This window comes from Chamaea fasciata, unplaced genomic scaffold (assembly GCF_029207755.1).
Source record: "Chamaea fasciata isolate MVZ Bird 193981 ecotype frontalis unplaced genomic scaffold, bChaFas1.0.hap1 SCAF_7, whole genome shotgun sequence".
Taxonomy (NCBI): Eukaryota; Metazoa; Chordata; class Aves; order Passeriformes; family Sylviidae; genus Chamaea; species Chamaea fasciata.
In genome coordinates, this window is record NW_027094092.1 from 17,287,040 (window position 1) to 17,307,825 (window position 20,786).

A 20,786-nucleotide genomic window follows, 5' to 3' on the forward strand; every position below is an offset into this window, starting at 1 on the left:
AAATTCTATTAAAAAAAGGCAGTGTTAGACATGATAGCAGGTATCATACCTGGCTAACCAGGTATTCTTCTCATCTGACACAGTACAAGTTCCTAGTTGTTTAATTTAAAAACATTCTGGTGTTAATTTTTCAAGTTTTTCTATGTAATTTTTGAATGTAAGCAACTACCTCAGAAAAAGACAAGTCCTTTTATTTCAAAGTTATCAGTAACAGACAAGTTGTGAACACAAAATAATTTGGTTGGGGTCTGAGTATTTTTTTAACACTGAACCCAGTAGTTTCTGAATTGTTATCGACTACCACATAATTTCAGGTTGCCTGCCCTTAAGAGGAAAGAGGGGTGTGAATTTACCTGGGAATAGGTAAGCCACTTAAATAATAATAACAAAAACAAATTTGTAAGGAAGGATAGATCAAATTAAAGATAATGAGAAATGGCAAAGAACTAGAACACTGTAGGGTTTTGTTAAATTGCATACAGTATGTGTGTGTGTGCACTTGCACACACACACATCTTCAGGTCTGTATAGAATCACTGTTTAGCTTGTAGTGCAGTTGCTTATAAAGAATACAAAAGACATTCTGTTGTAAACTTTAAAGAATATTTAATAACTTTTAAAAAATAAAATGTATATTTTAATTTTGTTCCTTATATGAATGCACAAAAATGAACCATTGTAATTGCAGCAACAAAATCCAAAGAACAGAGGAGACCTGCCCACTGTGGTAAGTTACCAGTGACAAGGGAGGAGAATTCGCAATGGAATCCAAACAAGATTTCCCATGGCAGTCCCACCGTGTTTTCTAACTGTCTAACTCAGTATCTATGCAGGTCATTTACACTTAGCAATTCTTGCAGATAAATTAGAGTAAATTAAGAGTCTGGGTTTAAAATAAATGCCACAATCAAGTGCCGGTTTCTGTCGCTTACCTTTGGTGCCACATTCATAGCACAACACCGAAGCCAAGGGGTGAATGAAAGGCTGTGACTTGGTCCATGCTGACAAGCTCCTGTCCCACCCTGGGAGAAGTGAGGGTTTGGGTGGATTCCCTTAGCAGCCCTATTGCTGATGCAAAACAGAGTATTTTTACAGCCTCCTCTCCATATTATAAATCCTACAATGCTGCATTTAAATGCTAATTATTGATCAAAGAATAAACCTTTATGAGTTTGTTTCATTTGAGGGGGAAGACCAAAGTGAATTTCAGTGATTGTGCACTGTATGATGAGGAGCTAAGTAATTGTGTTGTGCAAGTAATAAGATTTGGCTGCTAGTGACAGTACATGAAAATAAACCATATTCTATTAAATATATGTTTTGTGGGTTTTTTTGCCATTTTGTTTTTTAATTGTGAAGATGGAAAGCCAAAAGCATATTGGACTGAATCTAAAAAGCTAAATCCTGATGCTGCTGAATTCAGTAGATTCAGCCATATGCCCTGTGCCTTCATATCTTGTTATTAAGCAGAAACAGCCATGAGAATAAATTAGGAGTGTTCCTTTATTGCCTTTGTTTCTGTCTTTAATTTAAATGTATTGAGTCCTCCTTCATGTTTAAAGATAAGAAGTCACAATAATATAAAAGGCTTTACTAAAAGTGACAAGACAGTAATAGAAGCAATTGGAATGACTTCTGTGTTGCTCTGCCTGCATTCAGTATCAGCAGAGCCTTTCAAATGGATTATTATGTACTACAGGTTACTTATATATAATCAACCAATTTAATGTGAAGTTTTATGTGTAAAATGGAACTGTCCTTTTTTGGGTTTGTTTTTTTTGTTGGGTTTTTGTGTTTTGTTTTGTTTTTTATTAAAGACTGTTGATATTACACATCACAAATCTTCTGACCTTGTCAGCAGAGAAAGGATGCAGTGTTCTTAAGAAAATATGGTAAGTCTGAGGCTTGTTATATGCAGTGTGTTCAGAGGTATGAAATTGGATTGTGCTGCTAATGCTGTAAGCATGGTAACAGCTGTTTGGTCTGCGTGGAGAGAGTTAATAGCATCAAATATACAAAATAGTCCAGTTCAAATTATGAACAAGTTGCAGTAGCATCTCAGTTGGTAGTGGAAGAATAGTATTTAAAAGAAATTATTAGCAACAATATGTGATCTGGGGTTTTTTTTGTTTGTTTGTCTGCTTGGGTTTTTTGGTTTGTTTGTGGGTTTTGTTTTGTTTTGTTGCAGTGACTGAGATTTACAAAGTGAGTGTTGCTTATATTCCATTTAGGTATTTGTTTTTGAAAACCAGGGCAGTTTATCTTGTAAAGACACCTAAACTGTGGAAAATGATTAGAGGAAACCACAAAATGTGACTTGTCTTCAGTCTGCTTCTCAAATTTTGTTTCCACTGAAGCTTTAGCTGAAGTCTAGAAGTGTTCTCTAAGAGCACAGCTCACTCACTCCTGTGAGTCTCACAGGAGAAGCGTTTGTGATCTCTTTTCCCTACACCAGCATCAAGCAAATTGATGAGAGTTGCTCTCTGTGGGAGTTCTGCACAATGGTTTGCTCCCATCAACTGAACCATCATCAGCCTGCTGTCTCTGTGTTAATTTTTAATGGCAGGGATCACTACAAATAGACTTGTCTACCTTTTATCTGTCTCAAAAAAAAAAAAAATCAATGTTTTATGAATGTATTCGTCACTCTGTCATGCTGCTTTTCAGTGGTAGAAACTCGGAGTTGTCAGCAGAAGCACACCTGTGTACAAACTATAAAGCAAGAACTAATGGTACAGCTAACCTGGAACTGTGTCTGTGCAGGTTAGGAAAAGAACAGAGTAGAGAGAGGGAAGGAACAAACTTACACCATCTTTTGCAGAGCAGGACAGTCTGCAGGTCAGCCTGGGCTCAAGAAGCAGAGGGCACGGGGGCTGTGGTGACTGCAGCACGTCAAGTGAGCACCTGGCTTGGAGTACAGGGTACCTGTGTGTGGGCTGCTTGCTCAGCTGGGGTTTGTTGGGGCTTGCTTGCATGACAGTAAAGTCCTTTAGTGGTGGGGAGGTTGCTGTGATAGTGGTTGGGAAGCCATATAAAATGCACACAAAGTAATACATTACTTTTACCTTAGCCTGCACAGCTAAATGCCCCATGGGGGTAACAGTTTGGAAGATAATTGCTCCTTTAAACACCAGACTGTCCTAAGCAATTTCCCAGAAAACATGGAGTAGCTCATGCCTGAGAGTGAGAAGACTGCAGGACATCAGCAAGGAGACCAAAAAACCCCCAAATCTAACGAGTGAGAGTGAATCTGTCAAATGATGTAGGTCCAGAGGAGGGTTAGTTATGGGTGTAAAGGAGATTGTTCAATAGGCTATGGGTTGGCAAGTCCAGCTTTGTGCAGGAAATTGCCTTTAAATCAAAGCATGCAAAAAGTCACTCAGAGCTGAGACCTGCTGTTGTAAGCAAAGTAACTTCCTCTACAAGCTTGATGCATGCTTCCAGTCTGCAGGAATGGCTGCACTCCGAGTCCTGGGAAAACACAGCTCCACAGTCAGCTCTCTGCTATAAGTGACAGTGGCTGAGAGCTCCTCAAATGCTGGCTGAAGGGAGTGGGATATCTGCATTGCTCTGTGTGCTTGTTCCCTGCTGTGTCCTTTCCCTGGGCTGCTTCAGCTTCTCCCTGGCACACATGCACTACCCGGAGCTGTTTGCTGGCAGGGAATTATTTGTTTGAACAATAGGACACATCTGATTTTTAACCTCATCAGCAGAAGATGTGCACAGGAGGATACTACATCAATGACTTCAGTTGTCAATGAATGGCTGCTCCCTGGTTAAGGAAAGTTATGGTTTTGTTTTCTGCAAATTTCTGTGATTCTGTGATATTCCAGAAAGTGTGGATTATATTCTAGCCAGCAGCTGGGTGAAGCAAAATGCATCTGAAAAAGAGCACTGAGAAGTGACTCCAGTTCTAACAGAGACTGATGTGTCTTGGCTGTTGTCAGTGTGCAGCTAGGAGGAAAAAAAAGCTAAGCATAAAAGCATCTGAAGTCTTAATAACTCTCAGAAAAATGAGCAATGTGCGAAAGATTTTTCCTCAGCAAGGAACTCTGTCATACCTGCAGATGATGTTATCCCAAAGTAAATTAATGAAATGGTGACATTTCAGGGAAGAAACAGCTGACAGCTTCGTACACATCTTCAAGCGTGGAAATGAGTGATATTTTTTGGCAGACTTACTTGAAACAGGGATGGTAAAAAAAATAAAACCATAGTAGACTGACAGAGAGAGCCCACTCACAAGTTGTTTACTGAAATGAAGATACAGCTGAAAGTAATTACTTGTTTCCCAGAGGTATAAGTGATAGTGCCTTGTACAAGAAATAATACTTGGTTATTTCAGTTGGAATGTAAAACAGGATAGAAAGGTTTCCCCTTTTTGAGGTTAGATGCTGGGTATTTTCACCTCCTTTCAGAAAAGTATGTGTTTATGAATGTAATATATATAACATATGCAGTCAACCATCTATATGCCACTGGCAATTAAGAAGTGAGGCAATGTCCAGTATTGTTTTCCATTAACAGCCAGGATCTCACTGTACAGATTCTGATTAAAAGCCTGACGTTGCGGCGCATAAGATTAAAAATACTCCTTTAAAACAATGTATTTCTGAAGATGATCCTCTCCTGGCTACAAAACCGTCTTGAGACACTTGGAGGCAGGGCTGCTTGATCTTGACATTTTAGCTGTGTGCAAACTGTAGTAAAATTACAATTGCATTCAGTGCTAGCTACTCTGTACCTTCCTGCTGAAGAACATTTTCATTTCTACGTCCTCTCTTCCAGGCTGGGAAATGCGGGAAGGCAGCCTGGCAGCTTTTGCAGAGGTTGCCTCAGTGCCATCTTTTCCTAACATGGGTGTGCAGTCAGCCCCTCGTAAGCAGCCTCTCTTGCCTTGCCACAGGCCATGGAAATGGAGCCATTGTTTTTTTGGTTTTCCTCTGCTTAAAGACAAGGCTGCTTCTTACCTGTGCCAGTTCAAGTACTGACTTTCTTTTCTTCCTCCTTCAGTAAAGTGGGGTGATTTCACAAAATCTTCAGAAAGATAGCATTATACACAGTTTATAGTACAAAGGGAGAAAAAAGGTCAGATGAATGAGCATGAAGGAGATTTCTCCTGTGTCCTTTGGAGGAGAAGCAGAAAGATTGAGAATGGTATCTATGCACAGTAGGTGTCTGCCTTGACTACCTGACAATACATGGTCATTGCAAAGGTGAGTCCAAGAATCTAAGAGAAAAGAAACAACAAACAATGGTTTGTCAGTAAGTAAAAAAAAACCCGTTTATTGAAACAACAAGGAAAAAGAGAAAAGCATGACACTAGTTTTGTTCACACACAGGACATGTCACACACTGCTTTTCCTGCCTGTTCATGTCCTTGTTCTATTCCTAGAGTCTGTCTGCCTTTTGTCCTTATCTGCACTGCTGTCTTACAGAATGAACAGTGAGAGCAGGGGAGAGTTGATTTCTCCATCAAGAGCAGCCACCAGATTATTGGGAAGAGGTATATTGTAAAAAATTTGGATGCCTTTGCTTGAAAATATTTTACAGTAGCAATCTACACCTGTGTGAGTTTTGTGTGGGTATCCCTGTAGCTGTTGTTTGGAAAGACATTGGGATGATCCCCGGCCCTACGGATGCTGTGGTTTACTTGACTGTACTTTACTTTTCCAAGTGTGTGTGAGCACAGGTCCCTGTGGGGGAATCACTGGAGACACAACATGCACTAATCATGGCCATCAATCCCTCACCAACAATGGATGTGTTTTTCTACTCAGCCTATTCAAGAGAAGCAGCAGGGAGGTGGGGGTTCCTCTCCCAGCCAAGCACTGACCTGTTGTGCTGCCTCTGGTAGACTACATCAAAAGGGGATGGGGGAGAGAGTCTTATTTTCCTTCCATCTGAATGTACTAAGTGCTTGTTAGTTTCCCTTTGCAACACTGCTGTAAGAGCTGTCGCTGAAATGAAGGTCTGCCAGGTAGAAAATTTCAGGGTATGAATTCTGTTTTAAGCACTTAATTTGACCACTTCAAATGTGGTCTTTACATGAGTAATAGTTCCTGTTAGTGAGTACTTTGAAAGAATATATGAATACACACAGACACTATTATATTTGTGAAGAAAAAAAATGGTTATCTTCCTCATGTCTCACTCTTCCACAGTGGAATCAGATTATTAGGTTTTGGTGTGCTGTTTATAGCAAGCACTGGCTTTTTGGAAGTACCCCTGAATCTGTCTTCTGCTTCCTGGCAAAGGAACACCTTTGGGGACAGCTACATAACGAAACAGTGGTGGCTGAACTTGGTTTATATTTTGAAGCATGTACAACTGAGGAAGATTCTTCTGTTGCTTGTGCTGAATGTCCTTCAAATTATGTCACCGTATGATTCTATAAGATGCTTAACATGAAAAACTGTCACATGCCATGTGCCAGAACAAAACTGAAACAGCAGCAAGAGAGGGAGCCCAGCTCATTCATGTGACAGCGCACAAAAACTTTTGTCATCAGGTAGATTCAGTCACACCAGGCAGCTGGAAGGCAGACTAAAAATCAGTTGTGTTCTACGGTGTTTTCCCTGCATTGCACAGCAGTTACTAGGAATATGAATTTGCATTTTTAAATTGTCTGAAGTGTTTCCTCCCATGCAAACTAGCAATGTCTTTCTGTCAGAAAGATAGTATTGTCTTAGAACTTTATTATATTTAGGGTATTTAGGAGAAGGACTCTGGCCATGGGCTGCTGGGGGGTTTTTGTGTGTCCTTTGAAGATACCCTAAATGCTGAATGGATGCTCAAAAGCTGGTTTGGTTTTTTAAAATATGGTAATATATTAACAACACTCATAAATTGTCTGTCTGCCATATGATCTTGTGCTTTTTTTTCTCTAAGCATATATGCTTACTATACTGGAACAAACCCCAAACTCTACTCCGTTTGGGCCTGTGAGGCGTCAGACATTTGCATTAATAAGCTGCAGCCAATACATGACATATGAGAGAGTAAGATATGTGCCATTCTGCCTAATCTGTCATTAGTGGGAATGTGGGCAGAATACTGATCCCAGGCTCTCTCCTGCTTCTGCTAGTGGCATACCAGGAAAAATTAAAAAAAAAAAAAAACAACCAAAAAAAAAAAAAAAAAAAAACCAAAAAAAAAAAAAAACCAACAACAACCAAGCCAAACAACCATGGGTTAATCTGCAGTTACATGGTGTTAATTAGCTTAGCAATGCCATCCTTTGTGCTTGCATGTTGAGTGTGAGAGAGGGGGAGGTCAGATCTTGACTGAATTTAGGAAAGGGACTTTGAACCAGCCTGAGCTCCAGCACAACTTTCACCTGTGTATCCTCAGGCTGTGCCACTGGTGCTTAGACTGGCACAACCACAGCAGGCTGGGTTAAAGGCTCAGGCACGTAAGAGACAAAGTGGTGGACAACAGATTCTTCTCTCACCACAGTCCCAGTGGAAAGAACTGCAACTCAAAAATCTGATAGGCAAGTCTGTGCCAATCATACCTAGTGAGTTTCTCTGCCATTAATAGCAAGGGAGCACAGCTTTATTGGCAGGATTGACTAATGGGCACCACATCTTGATTTATCATTTACCCCAGCGATGAGCTTGAAGACTTAAGCTACCTCCAGACTATGTTCAAGTTGGATATTTGGCCTGAGTTCTCTCTGGAGTATAACTGGACAAATACAGGCACTCTACAGGCAGTTCATCCTACCCTGACTAGGTGTCTGGAGTCCAGTCTCCCCTCCCAAGGCCAGTTTCAGTCTCAGATAAACCACTTGATAAAGTGCCAGCTGTGCAGTATTCCTACTTCTGTGTCTTGTACACACTATTTTAACTAAAGTAAAACACAAAGTACTTAATAATTTTGCATGATGGTAGAGGAAAATTCTGCAAGATTTAAAACCTGCTCGAGCAGAGTATGTATCTGAATCTATGGTTAGTTAGTTAGTTAGTTACAATTAGTTAGGATTTGAAAATTGATATTAAACTGTACCTGCACCATAGCTGTGCACAATCCAAAGATTCCCACTGCCAGTAAGTTTTCCTGGAGCCATACTTTCACAGTTTCATAGCAAGGCTAAAAAAAACCAAAACAAAACCCAAGAATATTGTATTAGCCATAAATACAGCTCTACTCTCCTGGGAATATACAGCCAGAGAAGAAATGGATCTGACCTAGCTGCTAGGTAGCCTGGATCGTCATTTCAGTGCTGGAGCAACTACAGTGTATTTTTGGGTTGAAGCTTGAACATGGCGTACTAATCCCAGTGACACAAAAAAGTGCACCTCCAAAATGCTGCATGAGCACTGTGTATAAATTCAGCCAGTAACTAAAAATACTCTGTGGTTTTGGCTGGGGTAGAGTTAATTTTCTTCACAGTGGTGGGTATGGGACTGTGTTTTGGATTTGTCCTGAGCACAAGGTTGATAATCTGGAGATATTTTTGTTATCATTGAGAAGAGCTTACACAGAGCATGGTTCTTGGTTTCCCTTCTGAACTGTCTTTATCTCAACCCACTCTTTTCTCACTTGTACTTTTCTGCTTCTCCCCTTGATCCCATTGGTGGGAAAGTGAGCAGGCAGCTGTGTGGGGCTTAGTAGCCAGCTGGAGTTAAACTACAACAAATAAACAAACACTGGGGGTTTTGGGTCCTCTTTGCCCTCTAAAACCCAACCAGAAGCAGTTAGAACCTTACAATGAGGCTTTCATTTTCTCCACGTTTCAGGGAAATAAACACTTCTTTTAAATACATACAGACACATGAAACCCAAGAGTCCCAGTGCAAGTGGCTCAGCAGCTGCTCCTCCTGCACATGGGCCCATTTCACACCATTTTCCTCCATTTTAAACTGCACGGTGGGCACTCCTCCATTATTTTCCTTCCTGCCTTAAATTCTGCAGTAGCTGTAGCCCTTTTTTACTGGTCCAGTTTTGGGGAGGGTGGAATTGGCCCAAGTGAAACCTTTCTTTCAGTAATAATGTCTGTAAGACAACCTTATGCAAAAACAGTGCCCTCCCTTCTTGTAAATGTTCATGGCCAAGAATCATTCAGCCTTCACTTAGGGGCTTCTACATTTTTTGAGGAACTATTAATGCCCATCAGAAGCCAGAGCGTTAACCTGCACTGATTTTCTTGCTACCCTGAATGAAATAGAAGAAGAATTTTTCAGTCCTTAAATTTAAAAAATTATCTGGAGCTACTCAAGAAGTGTAAGGAGGCTGTGTTTGATGTGAACTCAGCCTCTGTGAGCACCAATCCATGCATATGAAATCTCACTAGAAAGTGGCCAAGAGAGCTTTACTCATTGTCTCCACAATTAGAACCAGCAAAATTTAGCTGTAATTCCACTTCATCAGGTGGCCTTACTCCACACCCCTCCTGTGTAATTGCACTACCTGTAATTAGCACAAAGAATTGCTGAGCTAATTTCAGAGACATATTTAGGCTTTGACTATCTGTTCCAGAAAGATCTTGCCGAGGCCATTGTAGGGAAATTATCCCATGGAGTTCTGATTTTGATTACAGGCAAGTGCAAAAACTCAAGGAAAAAATGCTGCTGGCAACCCAGTGGAACAGTTCCCACTCTTCTGTGCAGTGGAAGCCCCCGAACAAGAGCTCCTGGTGGGAGAAGAGTGCTCAAGGCCCTCACAGTCCTCCTGCCTCAGGACTGCCTGGACTGTGATAAGCTACGGCTGCCGCTCCAGGGTCTGTGTGTGCATGAACCATTTGCCATTACTGCTACCTGACCCCAGCAGGTGGGACACTCAAAAGGACATTCCTGCCATTTCCTAGCTGGATGTCACTAATCTGTGCTGGGATCAGTGTTGGAATGGACCTGTCTGCAATGTGAAACAACAGCTTAGAGCCTGTGAAAGGAAAGCAGCTCATAAAAATAACTAAATAGGGGGTTTCATTGGAGGTCAAAGCCACAGCTCAACAGGAGCCTTCTGAAAGCACCTGATGAAAGGTGAGTCAGGATAGATGACTGAGGTGCACAGCTTATCATCTGACTACCTGCCTGCCCTTCACCTGGGCTGCAAGGCGGCTGCTGCCGTGTGCTGCACAGCTACTCACCGCTTTCCACCAGGTCCCTGGGGAATGGAGCCCACAATTCTCACTGAATTCTAAGCAGCAGGAGTCTGGCACTCGGGTTGTGTTGTACACTTCAAACCAGTCCGTGTAGTTGGAGACTCCGCAGCATCTGAACTGGAAAAAAGATGAACCAAGGTGATTCCGTCAGTGTGATCAGTCACTGACTTCTGCCTGTCCTGACTTTGCCTCCTGGAGCTTGACATTCAGTGCATTTCAATTACATCAGCAGAGGCTTGAAATTTTCAAGAAATACAGTGCTTCCTCAGCTTTACCCAAACAGACCCTTTTCTCCATCTCCCCTCTTTTGTATTACATTGAAATATGGCCTTGTATGCAGCTAATGTTGATGCAAGAAGCAAAGGCCCCTATTTGCAGTGGGAGGATACTGCAGGAGCTGAAACTGGGCAACCTCAGACAAGTACTGAGATTGAGTTATTCACTGACCAGAATTATAACAGTTGTTTGCAGCTTGTCAGGAAAAAAGATAAAAGTACAGCACCCAAGAGATGCAGGTATTAGGATCTCTACAGCCTACTACTTCTGGGATCATGATTGAAGTAAACAAGGCAAATTTCTCACTAAGCTGTTAATTACTAATCACCTCTGGAAGTCTTTGCCAGTCAGCAAAAGATGTATTTCCTCCTCTTCTCTCTGTGGTGCAGTTCTTTAATGTCATCATCTGACACTGCTCTGATAGCACTGCCTCAAGTGTCTGCCTACAACGACACAGTGTGTGCAGAGATCACAACACTGCTAAATCAGAAGGTCTGTTTGACTTTGGTAGTGGGATGAAAGGTACAGAAACACACAGTGGTGCAGGGAATGGCTCTGTGGCCACCTTCCCCTGGGGAACTGGTATATTCCTGTGATGGGAAATAAGCTAGGACTCTTTTACCATCTAGATGTATACACCATCTGTCGCCCCTATGCAAAAGTATGAATTTGTTGATATTTAGACCCTTCAGCACCAACCAGTAAAACAAGACAACACTGGGCTGCAGAACTGCTCTCTGCTGTTCACAGTACCTCACACTTCTTCAGGGCTATGCCAGCCACCTACATAGTCCCAAAATTACTTGCCAAGATCTTGTTTTTTTAAAATGTGATTTTATATAAGCCTGAAGAGTATTTTTGCATCCCTATAGAGACCACTTCTCTTGTTTCTGAGAGACATAATCATGCAGACATCTGCATTACCAGGGCCAAAGACCTAACTGAGATCCTGATGTTTACACTGCCCTGAGGGAGAGTTTTCCTTTGTTATATAATAGTTCTAGAGTTCAGGCTGCAGTAGAGTTGAAGTCTTCAGGTCTCGTTGCACACACAAAATGTGCCATTTCAGACCCATAGAGGGCAGAGGTGTCACATGCTGCCTCATGCATCATAGGGTGCTTCAAGCGCTCAGAAAGTACTCCTTGATAGAGACATTTCAGTGCTCACAGCAGAGTTTTTCTTCTGTCAAGGAAAAGTCAGAAAACTTTCCTGGACTAACATCTATCCCTCCAAGTTTCTGCTCCGAATTTTGATTTGGTCTGTAGTAGTACTCAATCCTCCGCTTGCAAATGTTTGTTTTGTAAGTTTACAGGCTTCATTTCCTCCAAAATGACATGAAACTAAAAAAAAAAAAAGTTTGTGCCCTTCTTTTTTTCCTCTATGTTCCTGCACAAAACAGGAGGTCCATGTGTAATGGGTCCCAAAAGCGGGTAGGAGCAGCCTGGAACACATGGCATGCATTTGAGGAAGGCTGGTTTATTTGGAAATCTAACAAGAAGGTCTTGCAGGCTGTCATCATTAGAGTGGGGAGGCAGCTCTTTGATCGACAGTGAGAAGTGACAGCTTGTAAACAGCAAGCCTTAAAAATGTGGCTCATCTGTGATGTAGAGAGTGCAGCGGTAAGGGCTGAGACGTTTGAGTGATGTTCTGGCCAAACACAAGTGACACAAGTTTGCATAAATCAGAACTAGACTCCTTCTTCCCATAATAATGCATGGCTGAAGGTGTCAGTCTGACAGACTAAGGAGATGAAGATGAAGCACGGGTTTTGTAGCCAAGTGCTCACCAGAGGGTTGAGGACAGCTGCTCCTATGGAGCCTGTGAAGCAGGAGGTGGCTAGGCCATGAGCTAGGACTGGGACTCCAAAGGGTAAAAACTCCTGGTAAACCACAAGATGACAATAGGAAGGGATGCAGTTGCGAAGATGAGCTGCAGTTGGACACAAATGGTATAAAGAGAGGACGGAACACAGGATCAATAGTCTTGGGATGGGAAAAAATAGTGTCTGTTACTATAACTGGAAGAAATATCTTTGGAAGATAAAGGAAGGACGAGCAATGGGATTAAGCAGTGGATGATCCATAGGCCTAATCAAGAGGAAGTGATGGATAGAGCAGAGTTCTAACACCACAGAGACCTGAGAGTACAGAAGCAGTGCTCCGTGACTGGCACCTCTAGGGAGCAGGGGCACTGATCCATGGGCAAAGATGCAGGAATGAGGAAATGAGCAGCAATGGGATTGAATGGACCACCAGTGCACATTCAGCAAAGGGGTCCAGCTAGAAGCCAGAAAGGCAGATAAGCCGAGAGCTCAATAAACTCAGAGACTTCACTGTGGATGTCCAAGTAGGAAAGAGAAAGTGCAGGAGTGATTTTGGATCATGTGACAAGCAACTGATTCATCCCAGGTTGATGCAGCTGAACAGTAAGCAGCCAAATTGTTGAGGGAGATGAGGGACCATTAGAAGAAAGGGGAATATGAAGGACTTTATTTTTAGAGTCCTCCTAGATTTGAGAGCAATGTTCTCTTGATAATTGGCAAGGTTTCTAAGCAGGGATAGTTGGAGACAGGCCTACACTCGGAGGATGGAAAAAGCTCAGGGCACATGAAGGATAATGTCTGTCACCAGCAGTTTGTTGTAGCCAGCTGTACCACAAAGGCTGGTGGGTGTTCTGCCAGTGCCAGTCATGAAAGCATTGAAGACTTGAGTGTTGCTACAACCACGTTCATTTTTTGGTCACATTTACACTCCTGTCTCGTTCCCTTCACAAGTTAAGTGATAAAATTACACAAGGTTGTCTAATTGCTTAGTTCTGTTCCTATTTTCAATGTTTACATTTTTTAGAAACAATTACAAACTAACAGTGCTTATTTTGGGGTACCCAGACTAACACACTTTAAAAGGGAGTAATCTATAAAAAATGTTTCTATCTCAGTGTTACAGTGCAACTCCTGATAAGGAATTGGACACTTGTACATATTTTACAGGTAATCCCAATCCTGAAGGCTTAGTAGGCCTTATCTTCTTTGCTGAATTCCTGCAGACTCAGTCAGGATGGGATAGCGTTCATGAAAATAAACAGGAATTCAATCCTTGTTGCAGACAGTTTTTAAGCAATGCCTTGTTTTTTGGTTTTGTGAATAGGGCAAAGAACTAGATACAGGTTAGGGGGTCTTCTATACACCTTTTTCCTCCATCACTGTAAAAAGTGGTGAATAATATAATTTTGTTCTAAAAATCATGTTCATGAGTGGTTTGGATTACTTCAGCAGTAATTCTAAAGTATGGCTTGATCTGATATAATCAGTGACTGGGAAGAAGGAGATGGGTCAAATTTCTTCTCAGTTACAGTGGTCTAAATAGACAAGAAAAGGCATTACAAAGCAGCAAAAGTGAGCTGAATTTGCTCACTTTAGTGAAGCTAATAGGTTTTCTGCATGCCTCTTGAATTACTGCCCAGTTAGTTAAAAGTAGAAGTGCTCAAATATTGATCACAAAGATGTTGAGAATGAAGCAACATTTTAAAAATTAATGCCTGTTTCTCATTTTCTAATGATCTCCACCTGTGACTTTAACTAGTCCTGGTGGGTAAGGAGTGTAATGCAGTTCAGGGTAACTTACCTCCTGAACTATCAGAATTTTAGTCATGCTTGAAAATCACTTTGTAAGCTTTCGTAGTCTTTGGTCACGACACTCAGAATTCATCTGCTTGTGTTTCTGATCCTTTTAAGGTTTGAAATGCTATTGAGAAAGGCTGAGAGTTTGGTTAGCTGAAGGTATTAAAAAGAAATCAATAGAATGTTCTGATTTGAAACAGTTCCCTGACCTAGAGGCTTACCAGGACTGCAAAATGAGTCCACTGCCTTTCCTCTCATATACTTTGCAGGTTTGCAGCTTAACCCAACTTCTTTATCAGTAATGTGAACAGCTCAGGCACCAGCCAAAACTGCAACTTCCCCTTGAAAGACAGGCCCTGTTTTTTCCTTGTTTCCTTGAAAATGGTAGGCTCCCGTTAAAAAGGGGGAAACCATTTCTCAAGGCACAAAGGCTTTGGAAAAGAAAACCCTCCTCAAAAGGTGCTCAGGCCTTTCACACTTAGACAATCACCACTCACAAGTCACTGTGTGCAGTGGGCATCCACACTCCCAGTCAGAACTCCCCTCTGATTTGTGAGTGGCCAGTCCCACAGAAGTCAAATGCCATCTAAATGTGGTTCCTTGGAAAAACTTTTTCCTGCTTTTTTCAGCCAAAGCTGCCATACACAGTCGGACCTAATGAATGCAGCATGGGGATGGTCTCTAAGTACATCTTGGGAGAAATTAAGAACTATGCCAGAGTATCTAAGATACTGCTTTAACCACTGCTCAGGCTCTGAAAAATACTTCTACAAAGAAAGGAGTGCAAATGCAGAGGGGACAAGGGCTCATTATGATTTCTGTTACTGTCATGTTTTTTACATGGCACTTTTTTTTTGTGTGAGGCTGCTGTTTTCCATCCACACCCAGACTCAGCCCATGGCTCAACCAATGGCTGATGGTTCCCATTAGGAAAAACATTGTCCTATATGGCAACGTGGTTGCTCTGCTGTGGATTTTGTTGACAGCCTTAGGAGACAGAATGCAAACAGCAAGCCTGGGCTGGGACTTCCCTTGCAGAAAATCCCCTGTATCACCCTAATCCTCCAATCAGTGATTACACTCTACTGATTAGGGATGTAAGAGATAATGATTATTACACAAAAACTCCCCAAGTCGGCATTTAGATAGCTCTATTCAACTGCAAAGTGTTTTACATAATTAACCATGATGGGATTGTCTCTGCTGTACCTCTGCAATAGTCTGTTCCCACACAGTTTTGAAAGATACATGTGAGAACCAATTATGCAGAGTGGCAAAAATGGATCTGTGGGAGCTCTTCGCTGTTCTCCTCAGTGCCCAGCACAGGGAGCACAATGACTTTGACACTGTGGTACTGCCAAGCTGGCACCTGGTAATCCCACAGTGGCCGTGAGAGAGTGATGTCCCCTGGCTGCACACAGCCCGTGGGATGGCATTTTCTTGTCATCTTTTGAGCTTTTAGGAGTTAGCTAACATGAGTTCCATCTGAAACTTGCTTATAAGGCACTCTTTAGACTACAACAGGTTTCAAGACCAAAGGAATTATCGGGACAAATGACCTTGATCTGCAGCACTACACAAACCACAGACTATTGAATCCTGCCTCAAACCCAAGCTGCTCACTGAACATGACCGTTTCCTTTAAGCAAAAAGCCAGGTCTTATTCTTTAGAGAAAAGGAATCTCCTGTGCTGCTGTACAACAGCATCCTACCACCAGATATATCTAACTTGAGTTTTTAGCTCTTGGATCAATTACAGAGCCCTTTTCTCTCACAGCCCTTTTTCCTTCTTGCTTTCTTTTTAAGGACTGCAATCACATCACTACTTCATCTTTGCCTTTTTTATATAAGGTATTTAAAATTTCTCACCATAATGTCACCTTCCTAAATTTTTATTATTACTCTTTTGCATATTTTCTGAATCCAATCAACTTGTGAAGATTTTGAAAAAATGTGACTCTGTGAACTAGACATTGCATATATTGTTACACCCATTTTACACAAAGGGGAGCAGAAGTATGGTCTTTATATCCCATGAGTACTCCAAAAACTGCTTTTCCCCCCACCTTTGCTATATGCTTTTAAGAGTTCTTGGCGTGTCAGTGAAAGCAGATTAATACTTACTGCAGACTTTAATATTAGTAGTTTTTACTACATTTTTTACTACACATAATGAAGTTACTGTAAAAGAGTAAACTTTTTAATACTGTTGGATACAAGCAACAATATTAAAAATTTTATCTGTATTTCACATGGCTTACTCTCAGGTTAGCACCACAAAATGCATTTCTCTTGTCAGTAATTGATGCCTTCTCATATTTAATGTATTGGAAAAAGGAAAAAGTATTGGAAGAGGAAATTATCAACAATTTTGCAAGATGCTGAGGCCTTTTAAAAGTAACTGAAAGAACTTTTCACGTGCAGTTGTTGGGATGCAGGAGTGGAATTGACTTGTTTGCTGGACCTGAGCTGTTTGTCTTTCACTCATTGAAGTGTTGTCGGTGACCTACTGCACTCAACACAGACAGGTCCTGCAGGCCCAAAGATGCACAAGAGTTGGGCCAATCAGTTCTTTTGTTCTGTTAGTGATCTCAAATTTTTAATTTCTCAGATCATTTCACAGCAGCCTGTTGCTCCTGTTACCTGGTCTTGTCCCTAAGAGAAGACTTTGGGAGCACCGAGAGAGGTTACTGTCTTTGATCCATTGAAGACATGTGGCAAGACTCAAGCCCTCCTGTCTGTAGCACACTTGCACCACTGGAGGAGAAACCGAGAAAGCTATGCAAGATTTTCCGAGTGAAGCCGAGGCAGCGCAAGTGCTTCTGCCTAAAGCAGAAAAAAAGCTAGAGCACTTTTCCATTCAAGAAGCAGAGAACATGAAATCAGAAAGATCACCCCCAGGAGAACTGACTGAACTGAATATGAAACAAGAAGTACAGAGCTAATAAACCTGAACTGTCAGCAACGGTGATTCCTCAGACAAGGACAGGAGGAGGAAGCCAGCTACAATGTTCACTAGTCCTTAGCAGATGAACACTGGCAGAGGGCTGTCAGAGAATCAGGACAAAGGAACAACAGTGACAACACAGCAAAAAACATTCCCAGTCCCCCTGTGATGGAGGATGATTGAATTCTGCCAGGGAAAACGTACTGACTGTAGGACGAGGTTATAAACCCCATGGTCTGTTTCCACTTTGACTCACTAGTGGGAACAGTGAAAGGAGACAGGGCAGAAATGAAAAAGTGGTTGAAGAGGTTCTTTGCTATTATGCTATTGCTCTTCATCCCAACATAAGCCACCCCTTTGACTTCAAAGAGAAGATACTGCTGTTTCCCATCTGACCAGCTCCTTCACCCTCCACATAGCAAAGAACTGCATGAGATCTAGGCATCAACTTAATGTAACCTTCTAAAAGGAAGAAGATGCTTCCTGTCAAAGGAGAAATAAATAAAAATTGCTGCTTGTTACAAAAAGCAGAGACTAGTGACTAATGTGCTGACTGGGCTGGAGAAAAGAGAGTGGTTTGGGATATGGAGGTTTAATTAGATTCACGCCCAGAACATGATGTTACAGAACCCAGAAGGTAAAGAGGAAGAGGTAAAAGAGAGAGCTCAGACTTACATCTGTTTGAATGATGCTCCATGCATTAGTGAGGCCAATATTTCCATCTGTCCCATACAAGTGAAGTCCCTTCTTCAGATCCCGCTGAGCATACTTGTCAATCTAAAACCAACAACAAAAGAGACAGAACTCAAAATCTGCTGAGTACCACATTTCAGAAACAATGGAGCATGGAGATGTTGGACAATGGTCCTGTACTGAAATGAATAAAAGTTTAACCAACACTTTGTAAATAACACAAGGAGTTCCTCTTCTGAGTTTATGTTCCTGTTTCCCATCACAGAGAGACCTTTAATACATCTTTTCCCTTCTCACATATCTACCAAAGTACTACAGGGAGACTGGATGCAGTTTAACTACTCATTTCTGCAAATAACCCTATCTATGAAAACATTCATCTACACACAGCGTTTCCTTTTAGCTTAGTATCTTTAATTGTGACCAAGTGCATTAGTGTGTACTCTTCCATACTGGAAAACAGACAGACATGGTGTCTTCCTTAGCGATTGCTCCTCTGGAACTCGTCATTCCAACATGGGGGAGTGTGTCTAAAATGATGTAACCAATGCTAATTCTGAGTTAGCAGAGGCAGCAAAGGTATTCTGCTTCTGCCATACTCTTGGGCTTTACTTCTGCTTTGTACAGTCAGAAATGCTTTCTGACTGCAGCTGCAAAAAAGGTGGATGCAAAGAATCTTGCACAGTGTAAAAGAGGAATTTTCAACCCACTACCTCATCATTATTATGGGGAAAATATAAAGTTACTCAAGAATATGACTCTTCAAAAATACTATGACCTCAAAAGCTCAGTATGTCCAGGAAGCCTCTGCTGTATATGCAGAAGATTGTGCTTCATCTGTCCAGCTCTTATGTTTCCTTCCTGAAAGTTTACCAGCATCACGTTGAGCCGGCAATGAAAGAGCTTGGAGGCAGTACAAGAAACAGCACAAGTTAAGATTAAGCGCAACTTAATCTCAGCCCCTTAGCTATCATGCAAGGCCTTCCTCAAGGATGCCTTCCTGGAACAGTAGGTGCTGTGATCTCCCTGTAATTATCATGTCAGCTGCTTTTGGCTTTACACAGAGATTATACATAGTCACTGGTACGTTAATTAGAAGAGAACACCAAAGCTGAAAGCTGTCATTAAATTTGGAATTAGTCGAGAAAATTACAGGCAATAAACGATAAACTTATATGTGTTGGGGATTCTTAGCATTCATTTAAGAATTAGACTGAACTGTGTTCCAGCTCTGCACTTACCCTCAGCTCCCTGTGTCTCAACTGGACCTGCTGTGGTCTCCAGCAGAGCCATCAATTAGGATGGAAGGGCATGGTTGTGATGCCAGTCTCAGAGAGGCTTGGAAATTTAGTTAATGTCCTACAGAGGCAGTGAGGTAAATTAATTGTTGAAAAACTAATTCTTATTCAGAAACTGACAGAGGTGAGGAAGAAGAGGGTAACTAAGGGCAGGTGGGGACAGAAATCCAGCTAGGCAATCTGTTACCTTGAAGGTGAAAGAGAAAGATTTGAGTATTAATTTATCTCACCTGAGAATATCTGCCCAATAAAGTGAGGGAGCTACACAACAGCCTTAGGTTCGTATCAGCGCTAATATGGAACAAGAGAGATAATGGTGATTCTTATCTAAAGGGTAAATGCCCTGTTAACAAAAAGGGTGCAAAACGCAAAGTTTGCATTTCCTCACTCAAGTTTTGCTTTGCAATCTTGACATCCTATTGAGAGGGATATACTGTCATGATAATTTATTAACTTAACATTCATAGAAGATCAAGAGCAAAGTTTTGTTAGTCCATGTGTGCTGTAACATGGTCTCAAGGAATTGTGTCACCAGGCATTCCTGATCTTCCTTCCACCTGGAGAAGTCTCACTAATAAGCAGCTTGCTGGGGCAAAATGAAAGCAAGTCCTCTCTTCCTCATAAAATAAACCACTTTTCCGGCACAAAGAGTGCAAGGCCTTTATACTGGGAACACAGCTGGCATCAGGTTTCCATATTTCAGAAACTGAGTAACCAGCAAAACATTAGTCAAGCAAACAGGCACAAGATGACCAGTTCTCCCACTGCTATTTCAGAAAGCCTCAACATCAAGTCCTGCACATGGTATGACCCATCATTATTTGTTGTTTTAAAAACAAAGTGCCTGCTCCAGTCTTGCTTGGAAGAGGATGTAAGTTTATTTAGAATCCCACACCATGCGTGTCTCATTTCCTCATCTCTCTCTCATCTCTGTGCAGGCTACAACTTTGAAAGAGGCAAACACATGTTGTGGAACAGTATTGCCAGATTGTCTTACCTTTTTATTCCATGTCCACTGACAGGGAAATATCTAGACTGGAAATACCAGGTTTACACATATACACACAGAGAGAACTTTATATTGATTTGAGTGATGGTAAAGGTAGGATTTTACACAGTTCTCTTTTACTAAAGTTTCCATCTGGCCTTCCAATCAAGTGTGCTGCACATACAACAGTGCGCTGCTCTCTGAAGAGCAGCTGATTTAAAATCTGTTTGTCACAGAGCTACTCCTTGAAGCATTCGCACTCTTCTGTTTGCTTACACTAGGGTCAGAAAGGTGTTGACCAAACTGTAGGAATAACCTTGTACAGAACACCTGAGTTTGTGGGTGGGCACTGGGCTCCAGGAGCAAGCGGGAACAGGGGTCGGCCCTTGGCCTCCTGGCACTTGTGCCTGCAGCTGAAGTGCCAGCAGGAAGCCCCCCACCCTCTGTGTCTCCCCTTTCCATTTGTTATTAATGTGTTACTTTGCATGAATTAATCAGTGTTGACGTAGCCTTGGACTTCCTAAGAGCCCAAACGAAATTAAACAGGAGCACTGCTCTCCTTCCCACTGCGAGGAGCTCAGTCTCTACGTGCAGTCCTATTAAAAACACATTGACCTCTGCTCAAATAACCTGTCCGCAAGGTTATAAGATGGGTGTTTCTCCCCCAATTGAAATACTGCTTGAAGCTCTAGACATATGATTCCTACTGGCTTTGACTTGAGAGGGGTAAGTAAAACCCAAGGCCTATTTGTGGGGCACAGCTGGCAAGTGCCCTTCCAGGTTCTCCTGTTTCCTTCTAACCTCAATTTTTTTCCATCCTCAAAATATTTTTAGAATAACAGGAACTTTTCAATATG

The 20,786-nt window shown here is 41.7% G+C and overlaps 1 protein-coding gene across 4 annotated transcripts in view; it reads right to left on the reverse strand.

The window, feature by feature from the left end:
• Positions 1-581: 581 nt before the first annotated feature.
• TSPAN4 (tetraspanin 4) overlaps positions 582-20,786 on the reverse strand; it is a 414,205-nt gene continuing 394,000 nt past the window's right edge. For all 4 annotated transcript variants that reach the window (XM_066187759.1, XM_066187757.1, XM_066187758.1 and 1 more), the window contains 4 exons: positions 17,626-17,727; positions 10,094-10,225; positions 8,011-8,094; positions 582-5,230 (listed from right to left, as the gene is read on the reverse strand). In XM_066187759.1, coding sequence (XP_066043856.1) covers positions 5,162-5,230; positions 8,011-8,094; positions 10,094-10,225; positions 17,626-17,727 — 387 coding nt within the window. In that variant the 3' untranslated portion in view covers positions 582-5,161. The remainder of the gene's footprint in view (positions 5,231-8,010; positions 8,095-10,093; positions 10,226-17,625; positions 17,728-20,786) is intronic.